The sequence below is a fragment of the Littorina saxatilis genome, linkage group LG7 (genome assembly GCF_037325665.1).
Source record: "Littorina saxatilis isolate snail1 linkage group LG7, US_GU_Lsax_2.0, whole genome shotgun sequence".
In the NCBI taxonomy this organism is placed as follows: domain Eukaryota; kingdom Metazoa; phylum Mollusca; class Gastropoda; order Littorinimorpha; family Littorinidae; genus Littorina; species Littorina saxatilis.
This window is the reverse complement of record NC_090251.1, coordinates 20,876,655-20,901,094: the sequence shown is the minus strand read 5'-3', so window position 1 is coordinate 20,901,094 and position 24,440 is coordinate 20,876,655. Positions and strand designations below refer to the sequence as shown.

At 45.0% G+C, this 24,440-nt stretch overlaps 1 protein-coding gene across 2 annotated transcripts in view; it reads right to left on the bottom strand.

Annotated features, from left to right (window-relative positions):
• Positions 1-421: 421 nt before the first annotated feature.
• Positions 422-24,440, bottom strand: part of LOC138970883 (uncharacterized) — a 77,367-nt gene continuing 53,348 nt past the window's right edge. Inside the window, exons 20-27 of one of the 2 annotated variants that reach the window (XM_070343455.1) lie at positions 17,642-17,800; positions 17,080-17,255; positions 15,627-15,707; positions 14,600-14,677; positions 11,684-11,877; positions 11,282-11,368; positions 10,780-10,887; positions 422-4,263 (exon numbers count right to left, since the gene is read on the bottom strand). In XM_070343455.1, the coding sequence (XP_070199556.1) occupies positions 4,055-4,263; positions 10,780-10,887; positions 11,282-11,368; positions 11,684-11,877; positions 14,600-14,677; positions 15,627-15,707; positions 17,080-17,255; positions 17,642-17,800 (1,092 nt within the window). In that variant the 3' untranslated portion in view covers positions 422-4,054. The remainder of the gene's footprint in view (positions 4,264-10,779; positions 10,888-11,281; positions 11,369-11,683; positions 11,878-14,599; positions 14,678-15,626; positions 15,708-17,079; positions 17,256-17,641; positions 17,801-24,440) is intronic. The other variant, XM_070343456.1, reaches the window with a different exon arrangement.

Below are 24,440 nucleotides of genomic sequence, written 5' to 3'. Positions count from 1 at the left end.
CAAGAATACGAGCCCAGGTCAGGGGGTCAAGGTTAGGTCAGATCGCGTGAAGGATTGTGGTATAGATACAGTTATCACCGAGCTGCAGTTCGCCGATTCGGAGAAGACGATTTCACATTGTTCGGTTTCGTAGCTCCAGAAAAATAGATAAAGAAGATACCAAAGGAGATTTCCTGCAGGGTAATCTGCACAGCGTGTTTTCAGTGTCTGCGCGAGGAAGCGCTGTCGAAAGCGCAGTGTCGATCTGGCCATCTGGCAGTCGTGTCCCCGTAAGTAGGCTACAGACAGACAGATCTAGATCTAGTGTCTCGCACTCTTGCACCGTGTCATCTATGCTTACTGTGTGTGTGTATGTGTGACTGAGTGATTGAGTTTGTGTAACTGTTTGTCGATTTCTTACGTGAGCCTTGAAGGCTTCGCCTCTTGTTTTCCTTTTATTTCCTTCACAAAACTGCATTTAAAATGTTCACACAACACCAACAAACGCATCATACAATAATTAAAAATGTACACACTCATGATGTTTGTGATCTGAAAGGCACATAACCATAACAGGTGTGCATGACAAATACAGACCTGCCTACTCTCCCGAAAAATTCGGGAGACTCCCGATTTATGTCTGTTACTTCCGACCTCCCGATTAGACTTTGAATTCTCCCGATTTCATCAATGAATCCTGTAAAAAAAATAAAAAAAAAATTTGTTCCGTGTTGTACATGGTTTGGGCTTTTAGACGCCTGGGCTGAGTACAGCTTCCGGTGCCACCAAGCGTTTTTGCTTCGGCTGTTATGATTGGTTTACTCAGATACAACGACCAATCGCTAAGCTTGACTTGCGAAGCTCTGTTGACGCGGATTGTCGCGATGGCGGGTAAAGAAGCTGAGAAACGTCTGCATGAGACAGACGACGAATCGACAGCACCATTTGAGCATCAGCAGAAAGTGAAATCGAAGAAATACATGCAGAAGTGGAAAGACGAGTACTATAAGTTGGAAAACATGGAGAAGTCTACGAAAGGCCCCCATTTTGCTCATTGCGGCGTCTGCCACCGGGATTTCTCGATATCCCACGGCGGTAGAAACGACATCACCAAGCACTGTGCCAGTTCAACCCACAAGGAGGCAGCCAAAGAGGGCATAAAGAACAGGCAGCTGAAACTGACTACCTGTTTCCAAAAGGCAACGGATTTTAAAAGACGGGTTACCAACGCCGAGGCCACATTCACGCAGTTACTGGCGGAGAACAACGTGCCTATAGCTTTTTCTGACAAGATTAACAAAGCAGTTGGGAAGGCCTTTCCCGATTCTGAAATCGCTGCAAGTAATTTTTTATTTTTTCAATAGTTATTTTTTTTTTAACTTCTTCTTCCTCCTCGTACCTAGGAGTAAATAAAACACCATAAAACATGTTCAAAATCTTGAGGAAAGATTGGTTGACAATAGGACTAGGAGTTACCGTTCACACCCCCCAAATGTGTCAGAGGCAACTGAAATGAGTCGTCGAATCAAAGCTACATTATTCTGTTGCAAGATTATTATACTGCAGCAATTAATGGTGTTTTGTTCTCACCTGCACCAATCAGTATTACTTTTTCTTCTCTGTGAAATATGGCCCTGTTGAGAGTAAATGTATTCATTTTGAATCCAAGAGCTGGCAAAATAAATCTAGTCATATATTTCTTGAATGACCTTGTTTTCATCTGTATGAATTGGGTTTTCCTGGAGTGAAAAGTCACTAAAATATGTTCACATATTTTATCTGCCTGTCCCATGCTGTCTTTTTCAAGCCATTGCTTAATACATACACTTGATGTAGATGTGATTACAACTGCCAGGCCAGTCATATGAGCTGTCTTCTCAAAGAAAACCAAGCTCTGTTATTGTTTTATTGTACTTTTCATAGCTTTTCAAAAAGGCATATCCCATTTATTTGGTGTTAGGAAAGGCCTCAAAATACACTTTATAAATCCTTAAAACCATTTTCGGTCGTTGACCCTGGACCCCACCGGGGCCTTGGCGGCCCCTGGACCCCGGCCAGCTTTGGAGGATCTCCCTAATTTACCTTTGGGGGGGTAGGCAGGTCTGCAAATATAAATGTATTTGAACAAATTTGCCAAACCGTCATCACAAGCATCAGTAATGTTCAGTCAGTATGTCTATAATTACATGTTTTGTACAAGGTGGGGCTCTCAGAAAAAAAACCAGTTTGAAGCGTTCATGGAACACCAAGTTGATTTTACCCTGCACAATGTCTAAATTACATATTCTCAACATTAGTGATCAAAATAATGGTAAATCTGAGTGCCAGTGAGCACAAACATCATGATGATCACACAAGACAGATAAGGGGCAGATAAGAAACCTCAAAGTACCACAAATGAATGAATAAACTGAAAAGTCAGCAATAACTACAAACGGAACTGAAAATAAAGCTAGTCTGAAGACAACACACATTTATCACATGGTGGTCACTGCAGAGGCCTATGTAGTTCTCTGTCATTCATTTGAACAAATTCTGAGTAAAACAGCCCCCCCCCCCCCCCACTAAAAGGCAACATAAGAGAATTTGAATGCTGTATTGATTCAAAAGTACATGTATGTCATTCAATGCAGAGCACACTGTAAAGGTGAATGTAATGAAACAGTCTGATACTTGATGGTGTTCCACAGTGAAATAAAAAGTAGGCAACCACAGCTTTGGCTCCAGATATCCATGACAGGCATTGAGGTGGTGGCCAAGAGACAACCAGACCAGACTCTGTCACTGGATCAGTTATGATTTGCCGACATGCAATCACGCCAACGATGCTCAAGTGCAGTGCATTTTACATATGCAGACAAACAACACACAACAATGCTGCTTTGGTTCATGTCACACGATAGTCACCATAATAGTCTTGTGGTCAGACCCTTTTTAACTTCCAAACAAAATATCACAGTCAAGGTAACATGTCAACTCACTTGAATGCTGCTTCAGTCCAGACCATTCTTTGTACACATTTAACGGGACTGTGGGTCAATTTTAAAAAAAAAAGTATATCTCTTTGAATTTTAACCCATCACAGATCCTGGCATGTTGTATTGAGACTCAGAAAAATAGCAAATGTATGCACATATCTCTGCTAACTGAAGGAAAAAAACCTCTTTAATTGACAAATGTGCAGTCCTGAAAACAGCAGTATGTTCTCATAATTCTTCCATGGGAAAAAGCAAGTGCACAAGTGTTCCCAGAATGACGTTTGTCTCTGTGACTTTGACGTCATCATGAGCAGTGGAAAATTGGGTCTGTGCCAGTATAGACACGACCTCATTTTCATGATATACCAATGATGTGTGAGTGTATGTTGTGTTATGACATGAGTGGTATGCTGAAGTCTTAACATCTTACTTCATGAAAATTGTGAAGCCTCTGGCTTGTGGTGACCACATTTAATTTTAATGAGGTAGAAATGCACAAACACAGTGAGGTATGGGGTAAGGGTAGGCATGCGCTGGCGCATTGTTCTGCAATTGACTCCGAGTCAATCTGCCTTTTTCAGAAGACTTAACTAACAGATTACATAGACTTTCCTTCATTTTACTAGTTGAGTGTATAGGAGGGGTGTTTGATAAAACTTGACATACAGAGTCAATCCTGATAATATACCGAGCAACAAAAGAAACGCGAATTATCTTTAGAAATAAGTTTACTTGACATTTGAAAATTGCATAGCTAAAATAGCTGACATTGAAACGAATCGAAATAAAGGTGAGATGTTCTTATAACACTCTACTTCGGTATGGGATCGTCCTTTGTTGTCCTGGGCAACCCAAAACCCGCCGGAAAGTCATTATGCGTATGGCCCCCGCTGGCGTTGATGACTGTCTGACATCGGCGCCTCGTGAAGTGGATGCATTAGTTGCTCGGTATAGATGTGCAGGTAATAATAGAATGCATAATGTGAGAAGCCATTTTGACGTGGATTTAAACTTCTTATTCGTTCGCTGATTGAGACTTCAACTGCTCAACCATTTCCAAGGGAGATAGACATCAGTGGGGGTGACACAGACTAGTCTCAGATAGGTGGCAGGATGGCGTGCATTGAGCGGAAAGAAGTGTTGGAGTACACAGAGGGTGAGAATGCCATGGGACTGCCAGTGGTGACGGGGGAGGCGGGGGTGAGGGCTTGGCGCCAGATAGTTCCTCGGGGCTGCTGGTTGGGCGTGGGTTTCACTCGCTTGGAAATGGCACGAATCAGGTCACGAGCGTGCTTAAGGCTGTACGCTGCACATGTACCATGTATTGCAATGTAAACTTGTTCATCTATCAACGTAAACACACACTCTGATTACTCCAACACACATTTAAAAGAAGTAACAAAGCAGTATAGCAGGCAATAAATTTAGATAATCATTATCATCTAGACCTTAAAGGCACAGTAAGCTTCCCGTAAACCATCACAGATACTGTCAGGCCTTTACAAACAGTACAAACACCCTTTCATTTAAACACTGACCGCTTGAGAACATCCTAGGTGCCCTCCGTAAAGAGCGAGCAATTTTCAAAGAATTTATTTTGCGTGGTTTATCTTACCCCTGAGCCATTGTGAACCCGTGTGATCCAGTTTCCTTTTTTCACAATGCAGTCGTCAGTTAGTAATTTGAATGCGACTCGCTGTGAGCTTATCTGCAATAGCTATGTACCTTTGACTATGCACGAAACAAACGGCTGTGGTTCACAAGAACTCTCGCGATGGCTTTTGACTGTTCAGAGGAACTGGCAATAGGCATAAACCGTCGTCTGCTACGAGAACCACGACCTTGCGTGACCCTGCTTCCGGGCGTTTCTTTTTTCAAACTTTCAAAACTTCGAATTGTACTGATCTTGTCTTGATGAAAAAAGAATTCTTTTATGATTTAAGAATGTTTGTGTAACAAGCTGTCAATTTATTATTTAGATTTTAAAAGTTAGGTCTAGCGCTAAAACGCACCATAATCCGCAAAATTATTCTTTGAAAATTGCTCGCTCTTTACGTAGGGCACCTAGGATGTTCCCGTTTGGTGAGCGTTCAAATGGAAGGGTGTTTGTACTTTGTGTAAAAGCCTGACAGTATCTGTGATGGTTTACGGGAGGCACACTGTGCCTTTAATAAACCTTCACCTGTATTGTTCTCTCTGTAATTCTAGAGAACACTTTTTCTCGGATTTGCACACTAAAATATAAAATTTCTAAAGTAAATTTTCATTTGATTAATATACTTACCCCAATCACATATTGCATTTGACACAGTCTGAGATGCTAGGTACTGAAAACGCTTACCCGTCTAACACATTAAAGGGAAGCAACCCCATCACCTAAAAGGCAAACGTAGCCATGGTAACGGGCCGGTACCCCCAGGAGTTACCTCCCATCTAGTGGATACTACGTCACTTCCTATACCAACACGTGGTCATATACTCATACGGCTTTAAAAAAATTAAAAAACCATAAGCGGGGCAGGCGGGCGGGCCTACAATATGTGATTGGGGTAAGTATATTAATCAAATGAAAATTTACTTTAGAAATTTTATATTAAATTACATATGCTTACTCCCAATCACATATTGCAGATAACATCAACAAGGCGGTGGGAAAGAAAAATCTAACTCACTCTAAAAACCTTGCCAGAAACTGGCCCGCTGCCAAAACAGGCATGAAGGGCCCGGTGGGAAAGAAAATTCTAACTCACTCTAACACCCTTGCCAGGAACTGGCCCCCTGCCAACAAGTCAGGAAGGGGCCATAGAAAATCCTGATAGACAGCCAGGATGTCGCTCAGACCAAACTTGCTGAAGACAAGTTCAGAAAGCCAGAAAGCTGTGCCCAACACTTCCCCCCGGACCGTAAAGAAAACGGCCCAGGAAGGAAGAAAAAAACCTGGATTACATGAACCCGAGCCGAGAGGAGGGGAAAGACAATCTGACCCCCCCCCCCCCCTTTTCATTGGAAGGCAATGCCAAAGCCCGACAACACCTGAGAGATATAGGTCAGCTCCAGAGAAGAGTGACCGATCTCCACGCAAAAAGAAAGAGAGAGACCCGAGTACGAAGTACCAGCGTCCAACCCGATGATAAAAAACTCAAAAAGAGCATAAGCGTTCCTAAAAGTTCCAAGAACGTGAAGAAACGCTCACCCCCCCTAAGCACACTGTCTGCTACTCTGCGTTAGAGTACAAACTAACCAAGAAACGATCAAGGTACTCTTAGGAAGTGACATAAGAAAACATCAGGAAAAAACCCTGACTGCGATCTTTTGACCTCGTCACCCATAAAGCATGCTAAAGAAGGGTGCCGTAAACAGCCGACCTGCTGCTCTCAAAAGAGATGGTAACCAGAAATCCTCTACCCGTTCGTGCAAAAGCAGAAAGAGAAAGTACGAGGAAGTAGCTACATACAACAAGTATAAGCACCCGAAAGTGCGGAAGTCACAGAGGACAAAGTCTAGAGTGACCGGTAACCATGAACAAAATGGCCCAAAGCCATAGAGTCCGCAGTTCAGTCTGCTTGAAGGTAATTGAAACCGAATCAAGAACCCAAAGCCAAAAACATGACTGGTAGGCATACTGGAAAAAACGTGAAGCCAACCAGCCAAACAACTCCCGAGACAAAGAGTTTTCAGGAAAAAACTGGAAATTATTTCAAGACCAAATCAAGAGCCCTCCTGAGTTTGGGCGAAAAACCAGCAAGCGTATGTCCACGTCTGAAAGACTGAGGGACAAACACTGAGACCAACAGGCCAACGCCATAGACATAGTAGCCTGTGATAGAAGGGTGACTGTAACAAGAAACCCGACCGAACGGAAGTCGAACTGACTCACCTCAGAAAGAGGATGAAGAAAGCCTAGAAAACCTCCAACACAGGAACCGGAAATGCCATAGCTACCTGCAAATTGCAGGAGACCATCGCACAGGTCAAGGCTAAAAGCCATGATACCCGTAGGACAGCCATAATTCCGAAGTACCCGCCGTACACAGGTAAACGAAAGAAATAGGAACATTAGCCAGCTCCCCCCTTCTAGAAGGAGAGGACTGGCCAAAACTGAGAGAGAAGGTAAGCCACAAAGGATGACTCCTCAGACCTACATTGCCAAAGACAATGCCCCCCCAGAAAATCTGAATGTAACCTCCGAGGCCAACTCAAGAACATCTTAAGTTAGGACGAAACACCAGAACAAATCTGGTCGCCAGAGAAAGACAGAGTCGGACCCAGCGACAGACAAGAATGACCACAAAGGTCAATCGTTGTTTCTAAAACCCTGACGTAACTAAGACGCCGGTAAGAGAAACAACCTCTCCAGCAAGCCGGAAGTGCGACAGAAGCAGCAGCCCGCGGCTGAAACAACTGTTCACCGACTGAGGCCGGGCACCCGTAAACCCGAAGGGCAGAGAAGTGAGGATCAAGCACCTGATCTTCGCTCACACCTGCTACAGAAAACCCCAAAAAATGTCACTTCACTAGCCACAGACTGAAGTAAGAGTGGCCGAGCGAAAGACAATGCCGAGGCAGAAACAATACACGGGATAACCGGAAAACCGGAAACCCGCGTACCAGAAACATCATCCCGACTGATACCCTGACTGAAAGCGAGTCAGAAACAGCCAAATGACATCCAAGACAACGGAACTGAATGGACAGAAGCCCCCCCTCCGGAAAGGTGACGAGACAACTACCCCGGCTGAGGTCAGAACGCCCGAAAGCGGCCGTTGTTCCTTTCTCCCAGAAAACAACCGGAAAGAAGAAGAACAGTATATCCGGACGCAGCCGGAAATGCAACCGACGAAGTCGCACCATGCGAAAACGAAGGCTGCTTAGACTGAGGCCGGAAGCCGAAAAGCCCGGAAGTCAGTCCCCGGTCAACCCCAGCACAGCCACAGAGTGACCATGTGGTGAGAGACCTAAGATTCCTAAAAGGAAAGTACCGGGAAGTAACCTCCGCCGCAGCCGCAAGAATAGCCTTGAGCCCTGACGGAAATCCCGACCATGTCCCTTCGCTGACCACCGACTGAAGCTCAGAGTGGACCATTGAAGGACAAAGACCAAAGTCATAAACCCAGCGGTGGGAGGAAAAACGGAATAACCGGAAACCGGAAAACCGTAACACCGGAAAAACGACCCCACTCATCCCTTGACCATGAGGAAAAGGGTAAGTAGACCAACCGTCCGACCACCGGCCTGGATAAGCGGACGTCCCAACACCCTCCGGGTGAAGCAACGACTGCCCCGACTGAAGCACGGAGTGCTGAAAGCCGACTGCTATTGTTCCCTCTCTGACATCCAAACGGAAGTGACAGAAAGAGGAACAGCATATCCGACCGAAGCCGGAAAACGCGGCCGCCGAAACCACAGAATGCGGAAACAAAGACTGCGTAGACTGAGGCAGGAAGCCATAAAGCCAGGAGGCCAGTCTGCGGTCCCTCCCACCACCAACGTCGGAGCGTACAAGTGAAGGAGGACCTATTGCCAGACACTGTTGCTTCCTCCTTGCCATCCAAACGGAATTGCCAGGAAGAAGAACAGCGAATCCGGCCGAAGCCGGATAGCAGCCGCCGAAACCATTACAACGGAAACGAAGACTGCACAGACTGAGGCCGAAAGCCATAAAGCCCGGAGGCCAGTCTGCGGTCCCTCCATACACTAGCGCCAAAGCGAACGTGTGTAGGTGGACCTATGCTTTCAGCCAAAACTGAACAAACGCAGCCGCCGAAACCGCCACAGCGGAAACGAAGACTGCACCGACTGAGGCCGAAAGCCATAAAGCCAGGAGGCCAGTCAGCGGTCCCTCCACACACTAGCGTCAAAGCGAACGTGCGTAAGCGGACCTAAGCTTTCAGTCAAAACCGAACAAACGCAGCCGCCGAAACCGCCCCAGCGGAAACGAAGACTGCATAGACTGAGGCCGGAAGCCATAAAGCCCGAAGGCCAGTCTGCGATCCCTCCGTACACCGCCGCTTCAGCGTACGTGTGTAGGTGGACCTATGCTTCCGGCCGAAACCGGAACCGTTTATCCCGGCCGAAACCGGGAACGGCCGCCGCTGCCAGTCAACAAAGTCCAAACCTGCAACAGGCGTTCCTGTCAACTGGCCGCAGCCACCCGAAAACGCAGCCGCTGAAACCGCGACAGCGGAAACGAAGACTGCACAGACTGAGGCCGGAAGCCATAAAGCCCTGAGGCCAGTCTGCGGTCCCTCCGTACACCGCAGCTTCAGCGTACGTGTGTAGGTGGACCTATGCTTCCGGCCGAAACCGGAAACGCAGCCGCCGAAAACGCCACAGCGGAAACGAAGACTGCATAGACTGAGACCGGAAGCCATAAAGCCCGAAGGCCAGTCTGCGGTCCCTCCGTACACCGCAGCTTCAGCGTACGTGTGTAGGTGGACCTATGCTTCCGGCCGAAGCCAGAAACGCAGCCGCCGAAACTGCACACGGAAACGAGGGCTGTGTAGACTGAGGCCGGAAGCCATGAAGCCCGGAGGCCAGTCTGCGGTCCCTCCGTACACCGCCGCTTCAGCGTACATGTGTAGGTGGACCTATGCTTCCGGCCGAAGCCAGAAACGCAGCCGCCGAAACCGCACAACGCGGAAACGAGGGCTGTGTAGACTGAGGCCGGAAGCCATGAAGCCCGGAGGCCAGTCTTAGGTCAACCCCAGCACAGACGGCAGCGCGTTAATGTGGTGGAGGACCTATGCTTCCGTTGTGAACCGGAAACAAAGCAGCCGAAACGACCGCCTCTTCTGTTCTGCTGCACGCGATGCCACGGCCGGGAAAGGAGCAGTATGAACAGGGAAATGCAAGTAGTGACCTTGCCCCAAAGAACTGTCTCCCAAAAGGGAGTGTCCGGTAGCATGACGAGTGCTGGTGGACCAGTTCGACTTACCGGTAAAGCCTCCCGCGGAAGCCGAAACCGACAAGACCGGAAACCACCCTCCTAGACCGGAATCCAAAAGTGCGGTCACGGAAGCCAAAAACCGGACATCCCCCACGGACGGCGGAAGAGCGATGCTGCTGACCGGCGTGGAGATCTGCAACCCCTCCTAAACCATGCTCCAAATCTCTGGAACTAAGGAATACAACAAAGAAGACATCAGAGCGCGCTGCTCCGATGCCAACAAAAAGGTGAGGCAAAAAACAACAGTGTCCGGCTGCGCCAAGCAAAAGAGCTAGGCGCAGAAAAAGGCAACATAAACAAAGTAATGCGAGCATCTTCCGAAACAAATAAAAAATGGTTTGGAAGAAAAGGAAGCGACTAGGCTAAAACTAGCTCTAAACGTCGGCTTCTCCCCGCCTCTTAACCGAGTCCGTCATACTGACTGACAAACAAAAAGGCCTCCAACGCAAAACATTGTACTGAACACGCAAGCCCAAAAGGACAAAGAAATCAGTACAAACAACAGTTATCGTCAGAAACGACGACATAACCAAGCTCGCCAACCACAAAAGCCGGCAAGCAAAGGCTTAACACCACTTAAAAGTAAGTCAGACAAACTGACCAACAACAAAAATGGCGACAACACAAACAACACTGAAACAAACACGTCCGAATGGACTGAAATTCAGCAAAGAAACGAAAATAAACCAAGCTCGCCAACCACAAGGCTGGCAAGCAACGGCTTAAAAAACATATTGATCTACGTCAGCCAAGTTGGCAACAACAAAAATGGCGACAAGACAAAAACAGCTACTGAAAACACAAGTCCCAAAATGGACAGAATTCAGTAACTACAACAAAAATTCCAGTCAACGAAAGACAAAGGAACGAGCTCACCAACTACAGGAGCCAGCAAGCGGGAAGACAGGTAAAGTGGCCGGCAGGTGTCAACAAACACCAGAGTAAGCCACAGGAGCGCAAAAACAGACGTCCTACTCTCAAGGACTGAAAAAGACGTATGAGTATATGACCACGTGTTGGTATAGGAAGTGACGTAGTATCCACTAGATGGGAGGTAACTCCCGGGGGTACCGGCCCGTTACCATGGCTACGTTTGCCTTTTTGGTGATGGGGTTGCTTCCCTTTAATGTGTTAGACGGGTAAGCGTTTTCAGTACCTAGCATCTCAGACTGTGTCAAATGCAATATGTGATTGGGAGTAAGCATATGTAATTTAATCTTCGGTTGATTTGTGTACACTCTTGAGATTTGAGCATAAAAAAGTGCATTTAGTTTATGAGAAAAACTTGGTTTGTCACTAATAGGCATGTTCATAGTTGATATATTTTGTACATGAATTTTGCGATTTTTTTCTAAACTAGAGTAATGATTCCACTGACCTTTCAACCTTGCTTTTATTTCATCAGAGAAGTATCCAGACTCGATCCACTCCTCGAAGTCCACAATGTAGTCAAAGGCTGTCAGGCCTGTAATCGGGGGGAAAAAAGACCTGAGTCTTAGCACATTTTTCTCTTGAAGACTTTAGATTCTATTTCACTGCAAGTTGAGGAGTGCTGTGCAGATTTACCTGTTTCTCCAATGCTATTTCTTCTGATTCACTTATTTTGTATTCCGGCTTTCCTTTCTTCATTCTTCTTCCTCTTTAGTTTCGCTTTGCTGAGTTACTTTCCTCTGCAGTCACCGAAGGACCAACGCTGAATGAGTTATTGTGACTACAAAAATAAAGCAACATTTTGTCATAATCAATGTTCAGTTTTCAACCTGACAAAATGTACACTCACCATGGCCGTTCTTTTGACGGACGTTGGCGCCCTGGTTGATGAGAACGCAGGCAGCAAACTGGTTGTTGGACTGCGTGGAAAAGAAGAGGGGTGTGGAGCCCTCACTGTTGAGCACGTCCACGTCAGAACCAAATGACAGCAGCATCTCCAAGACATCTGTGGGACCGCTCAGGCTGGCAGCATAGTGCAGGGCACTGAACCAGCAAGTGGTACACAATATAAGATGAAACTATCTCAGGCTGGCAGCATAGTGCAGGGCACTGAACCAGCAAGTTGTACACAATATAGGATCAAACTATCTCAGGCTGGCAGCATAGTGCAGGGCACTGAACCAGCAAGTGGTATACAATATAGGATCAAACTATCTCAGGCTGGCATCATAGTGCAGGGCACTGAACCAGCAAGTGGTACACAATATAGGATCAAACTATCTCAGGCTGGCATCATAGTGCAGGGCACTGAACCAGCAAGTGGTACACAATATAGGATCAAACTATCTCAGGCTGGCATCATAGTGCAGGGCACTGAACCAGCAAGTGGTACACAATATAGGATCAAACTATCTCAGGCTGGCAGCATAGTGCAGGGCACTGAACCAGCAAGTGGTATACAATATAGGATGAAACTATCTCAGGCTGGCATCATAGTGCAGGGCACTGAACCAGCAAGTGGTACACAATATAGGATCAAACTATCTCAGGCTGGCATCATAGTGCAGGGCACTGAACCAGCAAGTGGTACACAATATAGGATCAAACTATCTCAGGCTGGCATCATAGTGCAGGGCACTGAATCAGCAAGTGGTACACAATTTGGATCAAACTATCTTGTACAGTAGGGGGCAAAAGAAACACCACATTCGCGCCCACTGTTGGGAATGATTTTTTCGTCATTTTCACAACTGTCTTTACCAGGTTGAAAAATATGCCTTTTTATGACTTCTGTAGAGTGTCAAAGTGACACGCTTGCCTGCAATCATGACTAGTTTGACCCCTACCATGTATAAAAAGGTAAACAAAATTAAAACTTTTAAACATTTTGCACTAATCACACAGCCAGTGAAATATCCTCCACGAATTTGTATTATCTGATTTAGTATTTTCTTCTTCTGCGTTCGTGGGCTGAAACTCCCACGTACACTCGTGTTCTTTGCACGAGTAGAATTTTACGTGTAGGACCGTTTTTTACCCCGCCATTTAGGCAGCCATACGCCGTTTTCGGAGGAAGCATGCTGGGTATTTTCGTGTTTCTATAACCCACCGAACTCTGACATGGATTACAGGATCTTTTTCGTGCGCACTTGGTCTTGTGCTTGTGTGTACACACGGGGGTGTTCGGACACCGAGGAGAGTCTGCACACAAAGTTGACTGAGAAATAAATCTCTCGCCGAACGTGGGGACGAACTCACGCTGACAGCGGCCAACTGGATACAAATCCAGCGCGCTACCGACTGAGCTACATCCCCGCCCCTCTGATTTAGTATGACAAGTATGTTTTCTATTTCCCCTACACCCAAAATGGGAAATTTACTAATTGTCTCCAAAGAACGCACACAGACATTTACCAAGCTCACAACCCACACACACAAAAGCCCTCTTGAACTCAAGAAAAAAAAGGATTTTCCCAAACCAAATTTTCATGGTTACTTTTCAATGGAAAACCAGCTTAAATGTCTTTAGGCCAAAAAGAAAAATATGTCTGTTTCCGGTAACCCGACCGACCCTATTTTTAAGCGCCGACCCTAAAGTTTTTTTCCGCTTTTCGCACACACACACACACACAAAAAAAAATATGAAGTCAAGTATACTTTATTTAGTTTCAATATATCTAGGTCAAAAACATGTGCTAAATAATTGTAAGTTATTCAAGGAAGCATTTAAAGAAAAAAACAAAACGTAAAAAGACGTTAACAAAACGTAAGAAAAAGGTTACAAAAAAAGTTTTTAAAAATTAAAAACAAGAAGGGCAAAGCCCATACGACTCACATGCTTGACCTTGACCTTTACATGACCTTGACCTTCAGGGTCAAGGTCAAATAACTAAACCTAGCAATGACATCATACACTAAGAACTGCTTTACACATTTTTCCTACCAAAATACATGTGACCTTGACCCAAGGTCAAGGTCATCCAAGGTCATGCAACACAAAGCTGTTAATTCAAGACATAGGAAGTACAATGGTGCTTATTGGCTCTTTCTACCATGAGATATGGTCACTTTTAGTGGTTCACTACCTTATTTTGGTCACATTTCATAAGGGTCAAAGTGACCTTGACCTTGATCATATGTGACCAAATGTGTCTCATAATGAAAGCATAACATGTGCCCCACATAATTTTTAAGTTTGAAACAGTTATCTTCCATAGTTCAGGGTCAAGGTCACTTCAAAATATGTATACAATCCAACTTTGAAGAGCTCCTGTGACCTTGACCTTGAAGCAAGGTAAACCAAACTGGTATCAAAAGATGGGGCTTACTTTGCCTTATATATCATATATAGGTGAGGTATTGAATCTCAAAAACTTCAGAGAAAATGGGAAAAATGGGAAAAATAGCTGTTTTTTAGACAACATTTATGGCCCCTGCGACCTTGACCTTGAAGCAAGGTCAAGATGCTATGTATGTTTTTTGGGGCCTTGTCATCATACACCATCTTGCCAAATTTGGTACTGATAGACTGAATAGTGTCCAAGAAATATCCAACGTTAAAGTTTTCCGGACGGACGGACGGACGGACGACTCGGGTGAGTACATAGACTCACTTTTGCTTCACATGTGAGTCAAAAAACGACCGACCGACCCTATTTTTTTTGGCGATGTTACCGGAAACAGACATATTTTTCTTTTAGGCCTTACACAAATGGTTACTTTGTAAACACTATAAAAATTAAATGTGGAACCAAGTGTCGCCCACCTGTTGCCACCTGGGTAGAGTGGGTTTGGGTCAGCACCGTTCTCCATCAAGAATTTCACAGCCTCGGCTCTCTCACTTCTGCAAGAAATAAACACCACACTTTCTAAATGCCAGCAACGCCTCACCTCAGCTAAAATCAAGCAAGAAATAAACACCACACTTTCTAAATGCCAGCAACGCCTCACCTCAGCTAAAATCACGCAAGAAATAAACACCACACTTTCTAAATGCCAGCAACGCCTCACCTCAGCTAAAATCACGCAAGAAATAAACACCACACTTTCTAAATGCCAGCAACGCCTCACCTCAGCTAAAATCACGCAAGAAATAAGTAAAACAAGTACCGTACTTTCCGGGTCATAAGGCGCGACTTTTTTCCTCGAGTTTGACCCCTGCGTCTTGTATAACGAAGCGCCTAATCCGTGTATAAAATACGAAAAAAATCAAAGAGACCGCCTGAGTACCAGTCAAACAACTTGTGATAATGCATGTTTCAGCTACTAGGTACTACCCTGGCCAAGTTTCCTCTCAAGACATCAAAGAGACCGCCCCATAGGTTAAACTCGGTCACTGACCCCGGTGCAGGAAGTGTTTCCTCTCTCAGATCTATGACAGGGGAAACACCTCTCATAGCAAAAACTGGGTCATTGACCCCTGGGAAGAAGGTCAGTGTCTAAACAAGGCAACCCAGCTATCACAATGGACCTGCCTTTGATCTCCCTGCACACACAGAGCACACATATTTCCACTCTGTATTCTTCCTTTGATGTGCGGCTTATTTTCATTCTTCGACCGTTTGTTACCGGTATACTTTTTTAATTTTGGTGCGCCCTATCGGCCCCCTGCGCCCAATGGGTGACTGGATTACAATTTTGTTTAAAAAGAAGGGGGTGCGCCTTATGCGCTGTAGCGCCTTGTAACCCGGAAAGTACGGTACCAAAAACATTCTGTCAGTAATTTCTGCTGAACAAACAGTATGATGAAACAGCACGTTTTCAACAGCTCACCTACTTGTAAATGTACTTACATTTTGATTTGTTCTGTCAAGATTCGTCGCAGTAAAATGTCTGGCTCCTTATCTTTGAAATGAAACCCACTATTCACCAGCCTGTAACAGAGTTTCAGTCGGTTAATTTACATTCAATACATGGGCTCTAGTTGGTTAATTTTACATTCAACAAACTGTCCCCTCCCTCCTCAACACCAGCAAGAAGAAAGTGAAACAAAAGTCTGAGATGTGCAAGAAATGCCTACAGAATGTCAAATGTCTGATGTGATTAAAATGAAAGGAAAAAAACTAAGATGACAATTAGTACATGATTTCATAGCATTGTTTTCCATATAAATTATTCATTATAAGTAACCACATATTAACAAGAATTATTATTACCAATTCAGTGCCCCATATGGCTTTTTGACCAATCAGGACGGATTCTAGGTGACCTGTTAAATGTTATAACGTTCAGGCAGGGACCCTTTTTGTATATCTAACTTAAAATTGACAAAACAAAGTAAAAATGTAAATCAACAATATCAGCGTGATTTATTCTACAGAATGACACTTCAAATGCTGTCAGATAATAATACTCTCTTTATCTAAAAAAATACCGAAAAGCGAGTTTTGTCGGTGGGTGCTTTACGGAACAGCAAGGTACCGCCCATCCTCTGAGTGTGAAATGCCGACCCGCTCACTTGAAATCTAAATAACCTAAGTTCGGAAAATCAAGTGAAATTGCGTCACTCGCGTTACGTCAAATGTATCTTTACGTCATTTCCCATCCGTCTTGAGTCGGTTCTAAATCTGTCGCTCTCTATTCAACAAGAAAAAGCGAAGCAACCGAAACGCATGTTGAACATGGTTTATCTTGTGAGATTGTTGTGTGTCAAACGCATTTGATCTGTGAATATTCATCACGTCAGGAGTATTACTCTGATTGACTGACCCAGGTCACGAGAATTCTTTGACTGACAGGCATAATCAGGTAGGAGCGCTCCAGTTCCCATTGCGGCTGTTCTGTCTAATTCGCGGGGTCGCTTCAAAATTTGTTTTGGTCGAATTAAACGGTAATAAAACCGTTATTTCTAATATGCGGACTGTTAGCAAATGACAACAGTCATGTCTCACAAACGATATCAGCATTTGCCTAAAAGGCTCATGCTTGATATTTTTTTTCTCGACATGCCTGTTATCATTTGCTAACAGTCAGCATATTAGAAATAACTCATACTAACACTACTGTGTCCAAGCAGTCCAATGCAGTCACCTTGAATGATATTACAAAAACCATTCATACATGTATTTCTTGCCCCAGTTCTTCTTTTGCTAAAGTCAACAATGATATTTCAGGAAATGACATCTTGTTACATCTCCCCAAGGAGTTATCACTGCTAGGTTAGCAGAATACAGGCAAACCCATACACACAACAATCCTATTTGAGTGTTTGTAACCAGCAGAAAAGATGAGTGAAGTAGGACTAACCACTGTGCACAGTCAATGAAGTCATTGGCAATGGCCAGGTGGAGGAGGGAGGGGGGCGAGCGGTCCTCCTCACTGTTGAGCGTGGCCACGATGGTGTCCTTGGGGTCGTACTGTCGCATCAGCTGCATCACGTCCATACGGCCCTGCATCGCGCAGCAGTGCATCGCCAACAGGCCCTGCACACACATCAGCATACAGAATGTCATCATTAATTGGTAATAATTACCTCACATGTTTTGGGGGGGGGGGGGGGGAGTAGAAAAAGTATTATGACATATATTTTTGTGCCTGTGGTTTCAGCTCAAAGGGAACACAGGGAAACTTTATGTCACTGAGCCTAAAAACTAAACTGTGCAGCAGCAAAGAAATGCCAAAAAAACAACAGATTACCCCTCGTATACACGGAATCTGATCGTAAAACACCACAAGTCTTTTGAAGAACTTGATTGTAAAAAAAAAGGGCTACATAATCAGAGTACTTTGCAGAGACAGCTGGATGGAGGGATGCACAAACAATGATAGCATAAAAGAGGTGGCGAGTAGGGAGCGAGCACAGCCTGACCCTGTTGTTGCGCTTGGTGAGCACAGCCTCCCTGACCAGCAGCAGCTCCATGCACTCCAGCTCTGACGGTCGGTCCGTCTCCCCATAACTCTTCACATGCAGCGGTGTGTTGCCCTCAGAGTCCTCCGCGTTGATCGCCGCTCCATCGTCTAGCAGCACCTGAACAAATCACACACACAATCATACACTGTTAAGATGGAACAAGCAGCTTACAAACTTCTGATGTTAACCCCTATCATCGAAGAAGACCATTAGAAAGAAGAGTCCCCACGTGCAAAACTGAATTATACCATCGATCTTTTATACCATACTGTCCTGTGGAACAACTTGCCAGACAACATCAAAACAACTAACTCAATCAGCGATTTCAAACGCTATTTAACTATTCCTGATTATAACGTACCTGCCTATTATTACTGTGGTAAAAGACTGGAAGAGATTCATCACTGCAGAATACACCTAAACATGAGTAATTTGAATTCTGACCTGTGCAAACGCCACTCAGAGGGAAATCCACAGTGCGCTTGCGGCTACCTGAACGAAACAGCTGACCATTATTTGACACATTGCCCTTTGTACGTAGATGCTTGCCTGTCTACAATAAATGCACTACCTGTAAATTACAGACATGTTGAAATATTGTTAAATGGTAGCGAAAACCTTTCTCTCCGCACCAACAAGCTTATTTTTGAAAGTGTCCAATCGTTTATCTGTGAATTTGGTCGTTTTTGTTGATTTGACTCAGTACGCATATTCATGCCAACAACCTTTATTTTATATGCATTTTTCAAATATATATTTAGCGAGCTACTGCTTATTTGCCACAGGGTTATAGTTTATAATGTACCATGTATATTCTTTTTTGTATGCGCTAACCACCTTCATCTTTTATATGTACCTACCGTTCTTTCCTCCCACCTCCACCCTCCCCCCTCTTCCTCCTGCTAGCTTTTTCTTTTTCTTTCTGGTTTGCTTTAACCATGCTTTTCATCTAGATAGTTCCACAGTTTATAAGTAATGTTTGTCCGACATATTTGTGTTATTTTCCTACTACGTAGGGCGCATAATATAAACGTTCGCTTGAGTTCGTGTCCCTATTGTTTATTGTTGTATTACTGTATCATGTTTGATTTAATAAAACATTGTTTAACCCAAAGTGATGAAGTGATACTGTCACCAGGAAATGGATACAGAGGGAAAACAGACAGCACAGAATCAGGACATTTCTATCTCATAATAAATAAAGTTTGACTGTAAACATTTCGTTGGTTGAAGGCACAGTAAGCCTCCCGTAAACCATCACAGATACGGTCAGGCTTTTACACACAGTACAAACACCCTTTCATTTAAACACTCACCGATTGAGAACATCCTAGGTGCCCTCCGTAAAGAGCGAACAATTTTCAAAGAATTTATTTTTGCGTGGTTTATCTTACCCCTGAGCCATCGTGAACCCGTGTGATCCAGTTTCCCTTTTTCACAATGTAGTCGTCAGTTTGTCATTTGAATGCGACTCGATGTGAGCTTATTTACAATAGCACGTTTTTATGCAGGAAACAAACGGCTGTGGTTCACAAGAACTCTAGCGATGGCTTTTGACTGTTGAGAAGAACGGCGATATGCACTGATAAACCGTCGTCTGCTACGACCCTTGCGTGACCCCGCTTCCGGGCTTTTCTTTTTTCAAACTTTCACAACTTCGAATTGTACTGATCTTGTCTTGATGAAAAAAGAATTCTTTTATGATTAAAGAATGTTTGTGTAACAAGCTGTCAATTTATTATTTAGATTTTAAAAGTTAGGTCTAGCGCAAAAACGCACCACAGTCCAAAAACATTTTGATAATCATCGATTCACGGCTATCGCCAGTTTACATCGATAGAATGAGACCTGAAGGGAAGTAACTCATGTTTGACCTGAGTTCAGGATGGGTCCAAAAAGTGTTCGAGACAATCTGCAAAATCCAAAATTTTAGTAATAAATTTTCATTTAATTAATATACTTACCCAACTCACATATAGCAATTAACCCTAGTTTAGTGCTGGTAACGCTGCACGCGTCCCCTTGGTAACAAGGGAGACCACTCTAAAAAAGAGTGACCAATCCCATAAGGCCAGACCAATAACCAGTCCGACTTCCGTATGCGTGCGCATATGCCGCCATTTGTATCATTCCAACGAAGCCCAACTCACTACTTTTTTAGTCCCAAATACCACCACAGCGGGGAGGCGGGAGGGATTAAACGATGTGAGTTGGGTAAGTATATTAATTAAATGAAAATTTATTACTAAAATTTTGGATTTAACTCTTACCAGTTCGGGGGTTTTAGGGCATATTTTACAGTGCTGTTGGTGCCTACTTGCCGAGTGGCTATCTGGGGTCATATTCTAAATGAAATATAGAAAGTTTTATATCAAATGAAAGGAAAATGAATAAGCTTTTCATATTTGCAAAGAGAATTGTGCTATCTTTAAAGGTAAAAATTTTATGGGGGTGACAACATGATTTTTGTTGAAATTTGTACGCCCATTTTTTGGAACACGTGACAAACACAAAGAAGAAATTTTTTTTGTGTTCAGTTTATTTTAGATATGCTGCTAACTAGTCTGTTTGGGCATTCATTTTACATAACATAGCAAAGTTTTATAGAGTTTTGCTGATAAACAAAAAAGTTATTGTCACCTGAATACCCCCACCCAAATTTCAAAGTTGGACGTTTCATGCCTAAGGCCCCCCCAAAAAAAATATTCTGTTTACGGTATCCTGACTGACCCTATTTTTTCGCGCGACCCTAGACTTTTGTTTGGCATTTGGTAAAAAAAAAAAATTGAAAAAAAAAAAATTTGAAAAAAAATTTGAAAAAAAAAATTGAAAAAAAAAAATTTGGAAAAAAAAAATTTGAAAAAAAAAGAAAAAAGGGGGCTTTGTTTTTTGGCAAAATAACTTAAAAATATGTTTTGGGGAAATAAAAAAAATTAAAACAAAAAAGTCCCGACCTACCGACCCTATTTTTTTGGCCTATGTTACCGTTAACAGACTTTTTTTTATTCTTTTGCCTAATAATGCATTTCTATCACTAACTTATAACAAAAACCCAGCTTGTTTCAGTCATAAAATGTGTCTTAAATATGAGTTTATCCACTGTCCGACCCATCCAATGTAAAAAAAAAATAAAAAAAAAATATATAATTAGATAATTGGTCAGTGGAAAACTACAGGGGGGGCATCGTAAGCTTGCTTACGATGGGCAAGGGAGCGAACTGGTAAGAGTTAAATTACATATCTTTACCCAACTCACATATAGCAGATTGCTACTATAGGTGGTGGGTACTTACCAAAACTTAAGCATGTAGGACTTGTCCTGCCGCCACCATGGAAGGTAGCGCAGAACTGCCGTCCTGCCTCAAAGAAGAGACATCCCTGAGGTAGAAATTGAGGAAGACATCCTCAGAGCGCCAGTATGCAGATTCCAGGACTTCGGTTAGTCTGCCAGACCGAAGGACTGCAAAGGAGGAAGCCCAAGCCCTTGCCTCGTGCGTTCTAGCTGAAGTGAGAGGCAAGACCGCTCTAACGTCGCCAGATTGAGACTGCCACCAGGCATAAGCTCTCCTGATCACCATGGAGATCCATTTGGTTAGAGTCACCTTCGCTATATCCTTACACCTAGCCGTGTTTAGAGATATGAAAAGGAGTTTTTGACTTTTCGATCGAAGATGCCGTGTTCGAGACAGGTAACAACTGAGCGTTCTCACAGGGCAATTTACAATGTCGGGATCTCCAGGAGCCAAAATCTTGCTCAAGGGTGGGATGTGCAAGACGGGAGACAACTGACCGGGTTTCTGATTCTTCGCGAGGAAGCCAGGTATAAACTTAAGCGAAATGGAACCATCCTTCTCATACGAAATGTCCTTCTCTAAACCTGACAAAGCATGCACCTCGCTACCTCTTCTAGAAGTAGCGAGCAAAGTTAGAAATACGGCCTTGCGCGTCAAATTAGCCAAACTGGCTGAAGAAATAGGCTCGAACTCTTCCGAGGCCAAAAAACGCAAAACCAACAATAAATCCCACGCGGGGAGAGGCGACTTAGAACGAGCCGCTGAAAGGGAGGCCCCCTTAATGACACTAGCGATAACTCCGCCAAGCGAAATCTTGTGTCCAAGCTGTAAAAGTGTTGAGGAGATTGCAGACCTCCGAACCCGCAGCGACAAAGGAGAAGCTCCCTGCTCTGCCAACCAAGAGAGGTGGTTAGCTACCTGCATTGATCTAGGTGAAAGGGGCCTAACCCCGTTGAGAGAGCACCACCTAGACCAGGCTGCCCAGTGGGAGGAGTAAACCGACGCGGTAGACTCCCTGTGGGCATGTTGAACGAATTTCAGGGTAGAAGTGGAGGCCCCTGCCTTAAGCAAAGCGCCTCTGACAGAATCCAGGCGTGAAGGCTCAACGCCCGGGGATTCTCGTGCGGGATGCCTGACCGAGGCTGCACGAGATCTCCCCTTTTCACGCCTAGAGGGATTGGGGGCCGCACTGCTAGACGCAGTAAGTCGGGAAACCAGTGCTGGCTTGGCCACAGCGGGGCGACCAGAACCAGCGCTGGTCTCTCCATGTCGACTTTTCTGAGGACCTTTCCCAGAAGGCAGAACGGAGGGAAAGCGTAGGCTGACAGATTCGTCCAGTCCAGTTCCAAGGCATTCACCTTCCAAGCCAGAGGATCTGGGAAGGGGGATACAAAGCGAGGGAGTCTCGCTGAAAATCTCGTTGCAAAAAGATCTATCATGGGTTTGTCGATCTGCAACCAAAGACGATGCAAGGACTGGTGGGAGAGAGTCCACTCCGAGTGAACCACCTTGTCCCCTCTGCTCAGTGACAGGCTAGAAAAGCTAGTCAAGAAGGCTGGATCTGTTGTAGGCAGGAAGCAAGAGACCATTGAATCAGTTTGCCAGAGACGACTGACTGACCGACTGACCTCAATTTTGGCTGACGAGACACACCCACTGAAACCTGAATTTGACTCTCGACGCATTGACAGGAGTGGTAGACTGAGGGCTATGGTTGCTAGAACGTCACGTTTCCGCAATTCTTTTGTTCCCAGAGCTATCCATGCTTTCAACCAATCACATGTTAGAGGCCTCTATCATGTTTCTCTGTCATAATTATTACTGTACTCTGTTGCTGGGTTATCTGTAATGTATGTATCTTTAGTAACTGTATTACCGTAGCCCAAATGTGCGGTGTTCTAGTCGACATGTGGTGCTTTGTAAACCTTGTGTGTGCGTGGATGTGGAGGTGGACTCTTGGACGTCTTTCTGTTATTGGAATTATGGTTTTTGTTAATTTGTATTGCTGTTGCTGTTGTTGTGTGAGTGAGTTGTGAGTTGGCAGACTTGACTTGACGGATGACTGTTTGCGTTAGTGAGACTGTGTTTAGTATGCATTCTTATTCTTTTGATTGGAAATGAGTATTGTTACAACATAATTTCCATATGGATTAATAAATTTGAGTTGAGTTGAGTTGAGTTGAGTGTCGGCCAGGACGTTCAAGCTGCCTTTCAAATACACGGCTGACAACAGAATGTGCTGGGAGTTGCACCAAGTCAAAATGCGGCATGCAATTCCGGAAAGACTTGGAGACCGCGTCCCCCCCTGTTTGTTCACGTACGACGCCACGGACATGTTGTCCGTGTGGAGTCTGACATGCTTGCCCTCCAGAAAAGGCTTGAACGCTAGGAGGGCCAAGGAGACGGCCTCCAACTCCAGCACGTTGATGTGGAGGGAGGACTGAGCCGAGTCCCACATCCCCGACACCATGTGCTCGTCCAGATGAGCTCCCCACCCGGTCAGAGAGGCATCTGTAAACAGCTCTCTCTCCGGTGGTGGGCGAACAATGGGGACTCCCTGAAACAAATCCGGAAGAAGCCACACACTCGTGGTCCGCAGAAACCAAGTCCCCAGTGCGATCTGCCAGTCCCAGCCCTGGGATGACTGACCCCACCTTGACTGCAGGGCGGCCTGAAACGGCCTCTTGCGGACCCTGCCCAGTGGAATGAGAGTCGCCATCGACTCCATTTGACCCAGAACCGAAGTCAACACCCGTGCACTGGCATGATTCTCTCCGTAAAGAGAGCGAATCTGGTCCTGAAGCTTGTCTATCCTTCTCTGAGACGGACGGACACACCAGCAAAGAGTGTCGAACTCCATGCCCAAGTACGAAAACTTCTGGGATGGTTCTAGCTCCGATTTTGTCAGATTGACAGAGAAGCCTAGCTGAGCAGCCTGGCTTAGAACTCTCTGCGTATGGGCCTCGCAAAATTCCCTGTCCTGGTGGAGGATTAACCAATCGTCCAGGTAAGCTCTGAGACGGATGCCCTCCTTTCTCACCAGAGCGCAAAGCTGTCTGACAATCATCGTGAACACCCAAGGGGCTAGCGACAAGCCGAACGGCAGAGCCCTGAATTGGTATACTTTGTCGCCCCAAGGAAAGCGAAGCCACTTCCTGTCCAGAACATGTATAAGGACGTGAAAGTAGGCGTCTGTTAAATCGACAGACGTCGCCCAATCCCCCGGACGCAGAGCCTCCCGAACTGAGGATGGAGTTTCCATGGTGAACTTGATCTCCCGCAGGAACTTGTTCAGGGGAGAAAGATCTAGCACAGGTCTCCACGCCCCCGAGGCTTTCGGCACTACGAAAAGTCTGCCGTAAAACCCCGGAGACCGTGGATCCAAGACCTCTTCTATCGCTCCCTTGAGTAGAAGAGCAGTGACCTCCTTTTGGACAGCCTCTCTTGCCTCCAAATCCTTTGGC